This window comes from Tripterygium wilfordii, chromosome 15 (genome assembly GCF_013401445.1).
Source record: "Tripterygium wilfordii isolate XIE 37 chromosome 15, ASM1340144v1, whole genome shotgun sequence".
In the NCBI taxonomy this organism is placed as follows: domain Eukaryota; kingdom Viridiplantae; phylum Streptophyta; class Magnoliopsida; order Celastrales; family Celastraceae; genus Tripterygium; species Tripterygium wilfordii.
In genome coordinates this window covers 5335146-5350466 of record NC_052246.1, presented here as the reverse complement: position 1 = coordinate 5350466, position 15321 = coordinate 5335146, and the positions used below count along the sequence as shown (strand labels likewise).

General features: G+C 35.1%; 2 protein-coding genes across 2 annotated transcripts in view; one reads left to right on the top strand and one right to left on the bottom strand.

Moving 5' to 3' along the window:
• Nucleotides 1-6677, bottom strand: part of LOC120016513 (dual specificity protein kinase YAK1 homolog) — a 42151-nt gene extending 35474 nt beyond the window's left edge. Inside the window, exon 1 of the mRNA XM_038869324.1 lies at nt 6217-6677. Coding sequence (XP_038725252.1) covers nt 6217-6393 — 177 coding nt within the window. The 5' untranslated portion in view covers nt 6394-6677. The remainder of the gene's footprint in view (nt 1-6216) is intronic.
• LOC120016515 (benzyl alcohol O-benzoyltransferase-like) lies at nt 676-2489 on the top strand. Its single transcript, XM_038869329.1, has 2 exons — nt 676-1195; nt 1419-2489. Exons 1-2 carry the CDS (start codon nt 749-751, stop codon nt 2337-2339), a joined length of 1368 nt encoding a protein of 455 aa, XP_038725257.1. The 5' UTR covers nt 676-748; the 3' UTR covers nt 2340-2489.
• Nucleotides 6678-15321: the final 8644 nt, after the last annotated feature.

Genomic DNA, 15321 nt, shown 5'->3' with positions numbered 1-15321 from the left:
TATATCTGACACTAAAATCAGTGAAATGACGTACTGAAATTAATAGAATAACTAATCCATTATTATAAATCAATAGAATAATCAATAAGTTGACACAATTTCAATGTAATGTCACCGTTAAAGAAAGAAAAAGAATTTATATACCCATGAATTAAAGATAGAATAAGCAATTCTTGTGGGTGTAGCAATAAGTTGAAATAGCCAAATTACAATAGATAATGTCATATATACTATAATACCAAGATTTTTAAAAAATGCTATAGCTACTCTTAATTTATCATGATATACATACGTTTAGCATGACATTTCCAACATCACTAACTTTTACTCATGTTCATGTGCAAAAATTAGCACTATTCAATTAAAAGTAGAAACAACGTACAAGTAGAAGACAATAATAGTCTTATCCAATAATTTGACAACTACCAAGCACTATTCACAAGGGCGATTCTTATTCACATTTCAACCTCCAAAACACATGCATACCAACGTGATTCATATGTTCAAGAAATTTCAAAAACATTACGTCATGCATGTTTGTGATTGCATTATGTATCAATAAACCATGAATGCGCTTCACATGGCAACTTCGCCCTCAACAATCGCTTGTAAACAAGAAAGTCCCCACTTTTATCATTCTCACTATAAATACCCATGTATATGTTACGCCTCTCCACACACAACCTCAACCACGACAAACTCCACCGAATCACTCCCTTTTAAAAAAAAAAAATCTTCCTCCCTTACCATGAAATTAGCACCAACATCTCTAGTGTTCAAGGTCCATAGACATGAACCTGAACTAATTTCCCCAGCAAAACCAACTCCTTGTGAGCTAAAGCCGCTTTCGGACATCGATGACCAGGAATGTCTCAGATTCCATTTCCCGGTGATACAATTTTATCGTTACAATCCTTCAATGAAAGGGAAAGACCCTGCTAAGATCGTTAAGGAAGCAATAGCAAAAGCGTTAGTCTTTTACTACCCACTCGCTGGGAGGCTTAGGGAAGGCCCTGGGCGTAAACTTATGGTGGATTGTAATGGTGAGGGTATCATGTTTGTTGAAGGTGATGTTGATGTTAGTCTTGATGAATTTGGCGATGCACTTCACCCTCCATTTCCTTGCTTGGAAGAGCTTCTTTTTGATGTTCCTGGCTCTTCTGGTATTCTCAACTGCCCCCTGATACTTGTTCAGGTACTTCCCTTTTATATTTTTCAAAATTTCCTTGATGAATATATTTGGGTTGTTTAATTTATTTTTTCCAAATATCTTGAAATTTTATAATTAGTAAATGAACTGTTGGTATACTGATAACTGATAACCTACTCGTCGTAAAACTTACGTTGAATCATCGACATGATTAAAGGTTACTAGATCACATTCATAGAGAGCTTTTGCTAATGTAAATCGATGACAGGTGACGCGACTAAGATGCGGTGGTTTCATTCTCGCTCTCCGTCTCAACCACACAATGGCAGATGCACCAGGCCTCGTCCAATTCATGTCTGCCGTAGGAGAGATGGCGGGTGGTGCGAATGTTCCATCTGTGATGCCAGTTTGGAACCGACACATCTTTGAAGCTAGAGACCCACCATGCGTAACACATACGCATAGGGAATACGATGAGGTTCCAGACACCAAGGGCACCATCATCCCACTCGATGACATGGTTTTCCGGTCTTTCTCCTTCGGGCCCAAAGAAATCACTTCGATTCGAAGATTCATCCCACCTCATCTTCGTCACTGCTCCACCTTCGACATAATAATCGCCTGTATTTGGCGGTTACGCACCATAGCGCTCCGACCTGACCCTGAAGAAGAGATGCGGATGATGTTCATAATCAACGCACGCGGCAAGTGGTACTCTCCCTTGCCGGAGGGATACTACGGGAACGCGTCCGTATTTCCAGTGGCAATCGCGACCGCTAAAGAACTCAGCAAGAATCCGCTAGGGTTCGCGTTAGAGAAAGTAAGGAAGGTGAAGACGGAAATAGACGGAGAATACATGAAGTCTGTGGCCAATCTGATGGTGTTGAAGGGGCGGCCAAACTTCACGGTGGTGGGGTCCTATTTGGTATCTGACTTGACACGTGCCGGGTTTGGAGAGGTGGACATAGGGTGGGGTATGCCCGAGTATGGTGGGCTCGCAAAAGGAGTGGGGCCCATTCCAGGTGTGATTAGCTATTATATACCATTAAAGAACAAGAAAGGAACGGATGGGATTGTGATCCAACTAGGTTTGCCGGCTCCAGCTATGGAAAGATTTGCCCAAGAACTGGACAGCATCTTGAAAGACCAAAATACCCCCAGACCAAGTTCTCTTGTCTCTGCACTTTAGGTCAAGAAAATTAGTGGTATGTAGGGAAGGGGGGCCTTAAGTAGTGTTGGAATGAGTGTACTATACAAACATAGGCAATAAAACTAAATTGAGTTTCTGTTAATTATGGCTCCTCCAATTAAGTATTAAACTGCAAGAATAAAAAAAAAATTGACAATGCACTCATTTTATGATATATCCTCTACATGTCTATGTTGTTATTATTTTTCTTCTCACATTGGAGAGTTAATAAATCTATGACATTCAAACTTATTTTTTTAGTGTCATCCTTATGTTTCAGAATTAACAGGAGTATTATGCACTAATTATAATCATCCTATAATGAATTATGGTGAAATGCATAATAATCATATACGTAATTTATCACATCATTTTAAATAACATGTATTCTATGAGAAAAAAAAAAAGAATCATTCATGGGGAATGTGTTTTCAAGTCATGTATTGTTGAATTCAATAGAGAAATACGGTCACCTCAGCAAGTTGACTGACTGAAATTACCCATTCTGCTCGGATGGCTTAATTGGAACAAATTGAACCGTTGGTGATCGATTTGGCACAATTGAAAGCTCGGTGGCCAAATTGGAATACAGACTATCTTTCGGTGGCCACAAGTTGTATTAAGTATTAACCCATCAAATACTGTGGTAGGACTAGGTTGTACAGTGTACGTTGTACCAGGTTACTTGCCCTACTTAACTATTGTTTATTTGTGTCATATACACAATTTTACACTTTTTCAATAACACAAATATCTGTGTTAATTACTTGATGACTTGGAGTTTTACTTATGAAATTCAACAAATATATCACGATTTTTTCCATTTAAAGGCGAAATAGAGTTAGCTAATTGATTATAAAATGATACAACAATGAGAACTGAATTTATTATCATATAAATACATTATGGTTTGCCATCCTTATCATCAAAAAATATTCAAATGTATCATTTTTTATGATACCATATAAGAAATCCACACCCGTATATATACAAACTATATTGTTCGTTTTAGGGTTTCGATTTCCATAGATACATCGGATTATCCTCACGAGTTTGTTCCTCATAGACCCAGCAACTGAGCCTTAACCTAAGTCACTAAGCCTATGAAAATACCTATTGAATATAAGGGTGGGGTTTTACCATTATAGGCAACTATACCCTTGATTTTATTTTTGTCCTTAAACTTTTTGCACTCTTAAAATCGTCGCTTAACTATTCAAAGGTACCCCGTTCGTCCCTTAAATGATTCCGATATCAGAAAAATCATACGTGGCATCCCAGTTGACGTAATTTTTACACCTACCATCCAACTTGGCTTAGATTTTACACCTATCATATCGTAAAATCCCCCAAAATACCTAACTCTTTAAAATCGCCACACTATTTTGTTATATAATTTAATCACTAAAAGTGCGAGACATTAATAGTTTAGGGGCAATATCATTCACGTTTGTCAAAGTTTACCAATTAGAATTACTCCGGTATGTCAAATAGATGACGCATTGGATTTATTCGGTTACACTCTCACTTGAAGGATGAAATAAATATCTTTAAATAATTGAAGGATGAAGTTACGTGCAAAAACGTTTAAGGACGAAAACAAAACTAATGATATAATTTAGAGACTAAATGTAACATTTTACCCTACCAATATACATCACTTGGTTGGGAGTTGCGACAGACCCAACAACCGATCTGGTACATATCCACTTTATCCTCGTAAGTAAATCTTTTTTAGAAAAAAAACCCTTAAATGATCTCTAACCGAGAGCCCAATGCGTCTTCACCGCCGTTCAGATACCTACGATATTCTGCGTGCGGCGTTAAAAATGGCTACCAAAACCCTAGCGATGTGTCCGTACACCGCTCGTCTAGAACGCGCCTCCTCCTTCGTCAAGCTCTCCCTTCGTTTCTACGAAATCCTCCGACACGCTTCGATTCACTCTCCACAATCTCAATCTCAATCTCATCTGGAAATACACGCAGCTCGAGAACCGAAGTCCCCATCAAAACCGATTACGTCAGTGGATCAGGGTTTGGGCTTGTCCGCCATCGCAAATTCACCACTGGAACCACTTATGTTAATGAGGCGGGATTCATTGACTCCCTTCTCATGCAGTCCATGAAGAAGAAGGTACCTTTTTGTTACTTTCTTGTGCAAACATTTCGGTTCTAGGTTCTACTTCTACTCAATGAATTTTTTTCTTAAACTTCCTACTTCCTAGTCAAATATTATTTTATTTTTTTTAAAGAAACCAAAAATTTTATATCATAAGGAGGAGAACAATAACCAATAACCGTTCTCTATTCAAATATTCATATTAATATTAATAGGGACCCGAATTAAAATCTTTTATCAATATTGTTGCTCCTACACGGGACGGATCTAAACAATTGATTGAGCCATTGAGGGGCTTGGTAAATGGTCAAGCCACGGAATTATAGGAGGTGGACAAAGTTTGTCGGAAATTTTCTTGGGCTTTTTCATATAGTCGTCATTAAATTACACATCACAATTAAAAAATTAAATAAAATGTTTAAAGAACATTTTTCGAAAGATGTATAATTTATATCGTTTAATTTATATTAAAAATACGTGGACTTGGTTTGTATTAAGAATAAGAACCCCTGGCTCTATTGTTTGCTGAATCTTTTATTTGAGAACAAAAAATATGTGAAAATTTAAGTAGGAGAATAGTACAGCTATTTTCAGTCATGGATTAATTGTATCTTTCACTTCAAAGAACCCAAATAAAGATAGCTTGTGATGCTTACAATTTATGAGTTCTGTTGCATTTTTTTTTTTGTGTTTTTCGTTGAATAGCTTCTATAATCCTTAATGGACACAAGTATATATTGAAAATTGCTTGGAGAATGTTGTTGCATTGAATTATTTGAAACTGATTAGATTTAATCAACAGTTCTTAGTGATTATGAGAATTGACACTATTTAACAAAATTGATCTTAGTTATTTTTAACCTTTGGATATAAGTATCAACTGCATTATATCCAAACTTCCATTAGAAGATTCACATTTTATAATGTATGATAGGTTAATAAGAAGACTTACATTGAGTTTCTTGCTATAGCATTGTTAATTTAATTACATCCAACATCCATAATTAGTGGGATCAAGGTTCATTATACACCATGACAGTTGGGGATTTACGCAATTTGTATTCAAGAACTTCGTTCCTTAATTGAAACATAAGGCATAACAATTCAACAGACAGGTGATAGAATTTGTCAGATGTGGTCAATCACATATGCAAAATGTTCTCAACAAGAAATGGCACAAGCATCCATCACCATGCCCACACCCAAGATGGCATCCTCTGGACTCACTCTGGTTAACTGTCTAGACTCCTGGCACGCAATTCAAATACCTACTAAAATACCTCCAGTAAAGGACATTGTCCAACAAGCTTCAGGAACTAGCAAATTTTGACTTTTGCTGTAAGTAGCATTATTCACACAGCATAATAGTTATCTAATCCTTCTCCTAGCTGATAAAATACGGAAGAAAATCTCATCCAGCTATGATAATTCTATCAAATAATGAAAGCTATAGCATTACTGCCATTACACCTCAGACTACATAATTTTCATACGTCCTCAAAACTTCACTTAAACAACTTGCATTGCAAAGAAGAACAGATTTTCTGTATGAATGTAGAACCAGTGACTCTTTTCTGCTTCGTACAGAAAGCTAGCTATGAATAAACCCATAAGATTCACTAAAAAATTTTTCGACTTTCTACTTCATTTCTCAGCATTAAAACATAAACTTCCGAACACTAGCATTCCCACAACAAGCATTTGTTATCCAATTCAATCCGCATTAAAATTTACAAGGAAAACACATAGCATCCTCACAGGTTTTCGAACAACTACGCGCAAATTTTGAGCCTTGTCGTTCGAGGACTCAATCTCCTGTCGCAAATACGGTGCAAAAGCCACCTCCTTGGGGAGCCACCGCGACGACTCAGCTCCCACTTCCGTCGTTCTTCTAGCTTCGCCTACTTTTCTGTTGCTCGGGCTCGCATCGTCCATGACACTAACCCCTCCACTACCACTAACAACAACCACAATTTAATATCAGCATGAACAACAACACTCCAAGAAACCCAAAATCCCAATTGATTGGTGGGATCGAGATTCGGATTTTGCTATGGAAGACGATGGCGATGAAAAAAAAAATTCACCAACGGACTCCAATCCCATATCTCATTTACGCTCATTTACAAGAATCATCGCCGCCCATGGATCATATCACTGTCAACTAAACAACCAATCTCTCACTGCAGAAAGGATTGAAAAGAAGACCAACCAGTATGATATACGTCTATGTATCCGTACATCTGATTAGATGAATAGAGACAGGATTGCGGGCGACACAAAAGGACGAAGAAGAATTTTAGAGAGAGTTTTTTTTTTTGAAAAGAGAAAATTGTGAAATTATTTTCGTTTTCGTGTTTTTTTCATGCTGAATGACGATATTTTTTTATTTAAATATAATATAATATTTAGAAGATAAAATAAAAACATGCGTTTGTTTGATTTCGGCCCCTTTGGTAAGGGTTTTTTACAAGCATTGAGTCATCCAAGCAAACCTTTTTATGCACGTAATTCAAGAGGATTTTGTACTAGCATATTATTGTTTTTTGAAAATACTACAATTTAAAGTATTTTAGTAGCATTTGACTAATATTGTCTATTTTGTCCCCATTATTTTGTTCTTATTCATTTTATAACCTAACTATTACCTATTAACGCAAGAACAACAAATCTTTAGGGTTATCTTCTCTGCGCCGTATTGGAGAGTGAAGCTCATCTTTGCCTATTTCAAACGACAACTGGTAAAGCGATGACCACCGAGGATACAACCGGCCAGAAGAAGAAAATTCCAACCAACAAAGGTAATGTGCGACCATCTCTCCTACTCTCTCTCTCCGTGGATAGATTGATCGATAGTTTAGGGTTGATATTAGAATCTGTACCATTTCACATATCTGGGTTTATTGATCGTTTAGGGTTTATGTGCAATGTTTCTTGATTTATTATCTTCACAGTGGATTACCCCATGGATTCTAGGTTAATTTATGCTCTTCACCGTACGAAGGTGAGATGACAAACATGTGTTCTTGTTTGAGCGATTGCTTATGGTTTAAAGAAATACAGAAATTGTGGGGGATTTTTCTAGGCCTGGGGACCCATCCAACCCACACCCAGTTATTGTGCGTTCCGGGCTAGGCAAGGTCGTGACTCTAGTCCACGCCTCTACAACCCATCAATTCCCTACGCATTTATTTCAAGATAATTTAATATCCTCGCCTCCCTCACTGCTATAACCCATGGCTCCTTAGAGTTGGGAGAGTAAGTACCCAAGTTACCAACTAGAGTTGGATGGATCCCCAGGCCCAGAAAAATCCCCCACAGAAATATTTTACAAAATGAAACCACAAGAATCTCAACTCTTCCCATGCCCTGCATAAAACAAGAATATCTCACATGTTTGCCTCAATTTGCCTCAGTTAGTGCCTCAACATGCCTCAGGATTAGTGTGATTGCATAGTTGTAGTGCCTCAATTTCCCTTTGTTTGACTCTTTTTTTTAAATAATTATCTTTATTTTGTATATTTAATTTTTATGTTTAAATACATTTATATGTCTCCATTAGAGCATCCGCATCAGATTACTTAAACGTGAGTCTGTCTCTAAAATAGAGAACAATTATAGAGAACTTGTCAAAAAATATCAGATTACTTAAACATGAGTTCGTCTGTAAAATAGAGAACAAGTATAGAGAACAATTACAGAGAACTTATCAAAAAAACACTCTACATCAGATTCCCTAAATTTTCCCCATTATAAAAACTTGGTACAATGGTTCCCCACATTAGAGAACCACGATAGCAATCTATAAGATTAAAATAATATTATTTATTTCTTCAGTACAAATAAAATGAAATAAAATAATAACCTTTGTCAGAAACCCAAAATCATCGTCTTCTCTCTCGTCTCTTTCTCTCTAGATCTTTCGTCGGCATCCTCTTCTTTCTCTGTTCATTGTCAACACTCGCCGAACACATATATCCTTGCTCCTCATCTCGAGCTGGTTAATAAAAGTTCCACTTTGGTGAGAAAAAATTGTAGTGACAAAAAATAACACGAGCCTAACAACGAAGGCACTTCCAAAGCCCAAGTCGAAGTCGGGCCAAATAGCTTGGTCGAAGACACGTGTCTTCGACCATCGAGGATCTAAGATCCGATGTCAAACTCAATTAAGAAACTTCCCTGTTATTCAATCCAAAATTATCGTTGCTTTATCTCTGACATACTTGAATATGACAACAAAAATAGGAGAAACATTTGAATTTATCTGTCTCTGACACAAAAGGATTTTCTCGTTCTTCCGCTGACATGACCTAGCTAACCCCTGACACAAGAAGAGGCCTCGCGTCACATCATAGGGTGGCGTCAGAAGAGTCAAGAGATTTGCAGGAGAAGGCAGCTTGTCTCTAACGGTAACCTGAACAAGGATCGGATGACCTTATTTGGACACGTGTTCCCAATATTACAGTTTAAATAGCAGAATTTCACCAAAGGTAAGGATCTTCTTTTCTAGGGAAAAAAGGTTGACTCTCTGAAGTTCTCTTCGACACTGCACTCATCCTAGTCATCCTTCCACATTCTAGATCAGTTCCCATTTACTCTTCTAACATTAGTTTATTTATTGGAAAGAGCATTTGATTTCCTTACTAATTTGTGCGTTGGAATGTCTTTGGCAGGTACCTCACCGGTGCTCAAATCTCATCTTGTTTCATTTGTCCAGTTCACATATTATTGGTGGCTCAACGTTACAAATCTTTAATTATAGATTCTACCCTCTACACAAATCTAATTTTGATGAGATCGAATGGAGTACTGAACTTCCTCCATGTATATGCAGATGTTCATCCCCTCTTTGCAATTGTAGAATCTAAGACGAAATTGAACTAGAAACAATGATAAGTACCTCTCGATGTTGATTATCGAAAAATAAGGGCAGTCCCATCTCCTCTCTTTAAGAGATGCGCACACAGAGAGATCTCTAAAGAGAGAGAGAGATGGAGTGCACGTTATCATCCACAGGAGAATGCTAAGAATTTTTCACGGTCATCAAGCCCAAATGAGATGGGTGTGGAGCAGAGACCAATTTCATGGTAACTTTTTTGGCTTTCTAAATGTTCTTGAGATTATCAGTGGGTTTAATGTGGATCTTGGACTGAAGCAGATGAAGGAAGGGTTGAAGGAAATCGGGACCTTCTATTTGTTCTGATTTATTATTTAATTTTTTTTATTATTTTAGATAATATGATATTAATTTATTATGAGATTGAGACCTTCTGATAATATGTATGATTTTAGATTTTTTTAATAAGATTTATTATATTAACAAAGGAGAAAAAATATATTATTTTAATGATGTAGAGAATATAATAGATAATCTGATGCAGTGTTGGCTAGATAAGTAATCTGTAAAATATGGGAAAGTGTCATTTTGTTTGTATTTTAGGGAATCTGTTAAGGGAATCTGTTAAGGGAAACTGATGCAGATTACAACTAAAATGCATAATACTTCTACATGTAATTTGTCACAATATACTACACAGTATAATTGCTACTCAGTATAATTGTTATCAGCAAAAGTTTAACCAAACACTACCTTCCTTGTCTGTCTATACGAAAGAATACCACACTCTCTATCTCCATTTATGTACTATTAATTATTAATCCTTGATTACGCATAAAAAATTTATTAACACTCAATTTTTAAATTAAAATGAAGAGTCCAAAATGTTATCATAGTGTTTGTACCAAAATGACTTATAGTCATATTCTGACACGTGGCAATATAAGCCCACCATAGATACTCTCAACGAACCATAAGACGACACATGACAAACTTTTGGGATAAAGACTCAAATAATAATGATGATGATGTTTCTCTATTTTTGCAAGGATTCCGATAACGTTTAGTTTGGAATTTAGGATTAGGCTGATGAAAAGATAAATTTTCTAAGAAGGTTAAAATCTAAGAATTTATCTATGAAACTGTGTTCTTCTATAGAGGGACAACTTGTTACCAACAAATGGATGTATGAAGCATAAAAGTATGAAGTCATTTTATACTTCATATATACCGTGTCCTTCTGTAGAGGGGCAGTTAATACTCAATGAGCGAAACCCATGATATAAATCAATTACATTGGTCCACTTACTTTGTAGGCATGAAGGTTATAGGGAAGACTAGATTGGCGACTTGAAGAGAAGAAAAAGTCATTAAGTATTATCCATGATCTACCACATCACATCGTGCCAAGAGCATGCCTAAAAGACAGAAGAAGTTGACCACATCACCACTTATCAAAGGCTTATAAAAAAACAAACAAAAACAGAAGTTGAAAGGACCCCTCGTCAAACACATACCTCATATCAAATATAGACTCCGCGTCTACAAATTTTATCTTTTTTACTTAGCAAGACTCCAATCACCACTTGTTAGCCTAGTTTTATCTTTATTCAAATTTATGTGGTTGTAACCTCCACGGATGTTTTAGCTAGCACGCAATTGAAAAAGCTATTCCTCTTAGAAAGTTGAGAGTGATGGGTAGGGATGTTAACCCGTCTTTATACCCGTTAGAAAAATCCTTACCCATCCTCGCTAAAACACTCGTTGGGTATTTAAATCTTCACCCCATCCTAATACCCGTCGGTGCGGGGAATCCCCACCCCTTTACACGTCCCCGTCAACTAACATGTGTGTAATATATATATAGCTAAGTCAAGTGAATAAGTAAACAATGATTATTATAAATAATATATATTATAAGTAATAACATATACCGGTGTGGGGCGGTTGGATTTCGACAAACCCATCCCTGTATCCATACCCGTTATTTTTTCACAAAATACTCATACCCGTCCCTGACCCATTAACTAGCGGGGCATACCTGTCTCATTTGAGGCGGGTCATGCGGGTACTGGTTGGGTACGGGTATTTTTGACATCGCTAGTGATGGGATCTTGTAAATAAACAGAGACGGTCTTGTCCAAGATGAATAGTTCCATTATATTTATATGTGAAAAAAACTATTCCTCTTAAAAAATAAAATTGAAGACTGGGCTTCATAAAAGTAGTGGCCTTTAAGATTTTAGGAATATTTTTTTTATAATTTAAGGAGATTTCATTATCTTTTATCTTTGAAAAAATTAATCAAAACTTGATAATATTTTATCTCTATTAGTGGATTCTAATGTTATCTTCAAGTTTAATGTTGATTAGTCTGGATTGTTTGTCTCCGTCTGATTCAAAAGAACGAGATGAATATTATTTGCACCCATTTTTTTACTAAGTACACTCCATTAACCATTTAAAAACACACTAGAGTGGGATGTACTTAATAAAAAATGGGATGCAAATAATGTTCATCAAAAAGGACGATGTATCCTATTCCTATCATACGTCTTTCTCAGGATTATTGGGTTAATACAACTTTTGGACACCAAAAGATAGTCAGTGTTTCAATTTACACACCGTTGTTTAAAGTATTTCAGTTTGATCACTCAATGATAAAATTGTTTTAAGGACAAATTTTCCTACTTTGGGGCAGTCAAACTGTATATGTGGCAATCAATATTTGGGCAGTCAACATGTCACATGTGCAGTTTGACTGTCCCAAAGTGAGAAAATCTGTTCGAGAGAATAAGTTGAAAGAATTTTATCATTGGGTGACCAAATTTAAACATTTTAAACAATGATGTGTAAATTGAAACACTGACTATCTTTCGGCGTATAAAAGTGGTATTAACCTTAGGATTATCCATCAAAGTATTTATTTTCTTTATCATTTTCACTAATAGTCCTTTATATTTGAGATATTTTGCATATTGCCTCCAACTGCTGGGGTTAATTTTATTCATATCCTCCCTTTATTCTGCGTTCTCATAAAAAAATACTAATTTTTTTCTTTATATTTAGATTATTTTATATTACATTGAATATAATTTAATAGATGTAAGGATTCAAATGAGAATTTTCTCCAATTCCATTGTAATATGTTGGCCAAATTTTTTCTAGTAGACAAATTATTAATTTTGTTTTTCAAAATATACACTTTATAATTGTCAAACTTATGTTTTATTATTATTTTTTTGACTTTACAAGTCTTTTTTGTGTTTATATCCTTCGATAAACAAGAAGAGAATTTGCACAAAGGACTATGGTAGTTTTTTGCTCGAGACAACAAAATGGGTTGGGAAATGTGTTTTGTTGATGTGACTGGGGCAACAAAATGTATTGGTACAATGGTGTAAATTTGTTGACTTGATTTTTGGTGTAATAGAGGTAGAGTCCAATATTAATTTTTGTGTATTTGTGAGTGTCGTAGAAGATGTGGATCCCAAATGAAGCTAACATGTGGACAAACATGAGTCCATGCCTATATGTTGTTGCCAACAAAATGAGACCATCAAACTGGCCTTGCTGTGCCAATATTTTAATTCATGCCCCAATAAAATGAGATTGTTGTGGCTGCTCTCAGGCCATTGAAGCTTACAACTTGAGCATTAAAAAAAATGAACATGAAAAGACACAATAATACTGACATTTGAAGTTTATGTGTCACCAACCAAGCTGCAATTAATACATGCATTGAAATGGGGGAAAACATGAGGGTCAAATTCGTGCACGTATACATATTTGGGTAGGAAAACTAATGGGGATGCCTTTCAAAAAATCAAACTCCACATCTTTTAAACGAGGACGCCCTCTAATGTTTGTATTAAATAATGGCTCATATAAGAAGTATTATCTATCACTTAAAAGCTTTAAAGAAAAGGAAAGTTGTGTGAGAGAGGAGCGTAAAGTACCATTCGAGCACAACCCTATTGTGGTCACTAGTTGTTCATTACTATCAATATGGGCAGGGGGTGCGGAGTTCTCGTGGTATGATACGTTATTATTGATGTGGGTTGATTATTTTTGTATAGGGGTAAAATTGTAATTTTCAGGTGCCTAAGTCGTTGGTAAATAAGGGTTGAAAACCCTAGCCGAATGTATTAAGGAATTTCATATATTGAAAACAACCGCAAACCCTGAGGACGTAGGTACATTGTCGAACTTCGTAAATTTTGTGTTGTTCTTTTCTCTCTCTTTTTGATTGTTTCTCTATCTATATTATTCTATAATATGTGATTGTTTGTGAGTAACCTGTTTTGCAACAGTTTACTAAGAGTCCAAGACAGGTAATGTTATATCAAGGGAAAGTTGGTTCAGATAACTAGACATATATATATATATATATATGCCATCCAAGCTAGGGGATATGGTTTTGAAGTCTACATGTATGGACAGACATTAATAACATTTATATATCAATTACACACACACATATATATATATATATCATCCAAGCTAGGGGATATGGTTTTGAAGTCTACATGTATGGACAGACATTAATAACATTTATATATCAAAAAATCAAGCTATTTGAGGCCTCAATGTAATATACTCTCTCATCTCAAGTCATGCCAAAAAAAGGGTTGTTGTAGGTCAACCTTAAAAGTCAAGCAGATTGAGACTTTGAAAAAATTTTAGGTTCCCGAGATGTTTTCAAAGAATATTATAATATGTATTCCCAAAAGTATAATGTTTGAAATTCTCAAAAAGTGACCCCCAAAATACCCCCATTTAATGTGGAGTGTTGGATGTGAAGTGAGCTCTACATGTGTGTTTTTACTCAATGGCCATTTTAATGTCACATAGATTTGAGGGACTTTTAGGGGTCATATTTTGGGGGCCTCTAACGTTGTCCTTCCCAAAAACATTGATCATTGCCAATTATATAAAAAGTTGAAATTGGAATGAGATCTAGTGGTAAACTGACTCCGCAAATGACTAAGTAAATTTGAAAAGAAATTGTTTTCAAAGCATACATGATTGGACAAATTTGAAAATGAACGGTTTTCAAAACATTTGCTTCGTAAACTAAGATCCATTCTTTTTTAATTGAAATCCATTATTTTTGTCTTATTAATTCCATTGTTTGTGCTTAAATTCATGGTTAAAACAATGAATGACATATTAATATTAATGAAATAACTAAATCCATTATTTTAATCAACGAAGTAATCAAAGGTCCAATACAATTTGTCAATTTCAATTTCAATGAAATATTAATATCAATGGAATACTTAATCCATTGTTTTAAATAAATGGAATAATCATTTCTGGAACAATTTTAATGGAATGACATATCACTGAAATAATTAAATATGTTATTTTAAATCAGTGGAATAGTCAGAGGTTTGTCACAATTTCAATGGAATGAAATATTAAGATGAATGGAATAACTAAGCCATTGTTATAAATCAATGGACCAAACCAGTGAGTTGACATAATTTCAATGTAATGTCATTTCTAAAATCAATGAATAAATAAATTATTTTTTTAAATCAATGAAATAACTATATGTCTTACAATAAAAGGAATGGAATGACATCCAAAATCTATAGAATAACTAAATCTATTGGTTTACATCAATTATCAATTGAATAACCAGATGTCTGAAAAAAAAATTTAATGGAATAACATACTAGAATCAATGGAATAACTAAATCATTTTCTAAAACAATTAAATAATTATATATCTGACACTAAAATCAGTGAAATGACGTACTGAAATCAATAGACTAACTAATCCATTATTATAAATCAATAGAATAATCAATGAGTTGACACAATTTCAATGTAATGTCACCGTTAAAGAAAGAAAAAGAATTTATATACCCATGAATTAAAGATAGAATAAGCAATTCTTGTGGGTGTAGCAATAAGTTGAAATAGCCAAATTACAATAGATAATGCCATATATACTATAATATACCAAGGTTTTTATAAAATGCTATAGCTACTCTTAATTTATCATGATACATATG

Excerpts from the sequence above, each read along its gene's own strand:
- LOC120016515 (XM_038869329.1), top strand. The coding sequence starts at position 749 with ATGAAATTAGCACCAACATCTCTAGTGTTCAAGGTCCATAGACATGAA. Across the intron at positions 1,196-1,418 it reads GCCCCCTGATACTTGTTCAG|GTGACGCGACTAAGATGCGG; the intron begins GTACTTCCCTTT and ends AATCGATGACAG.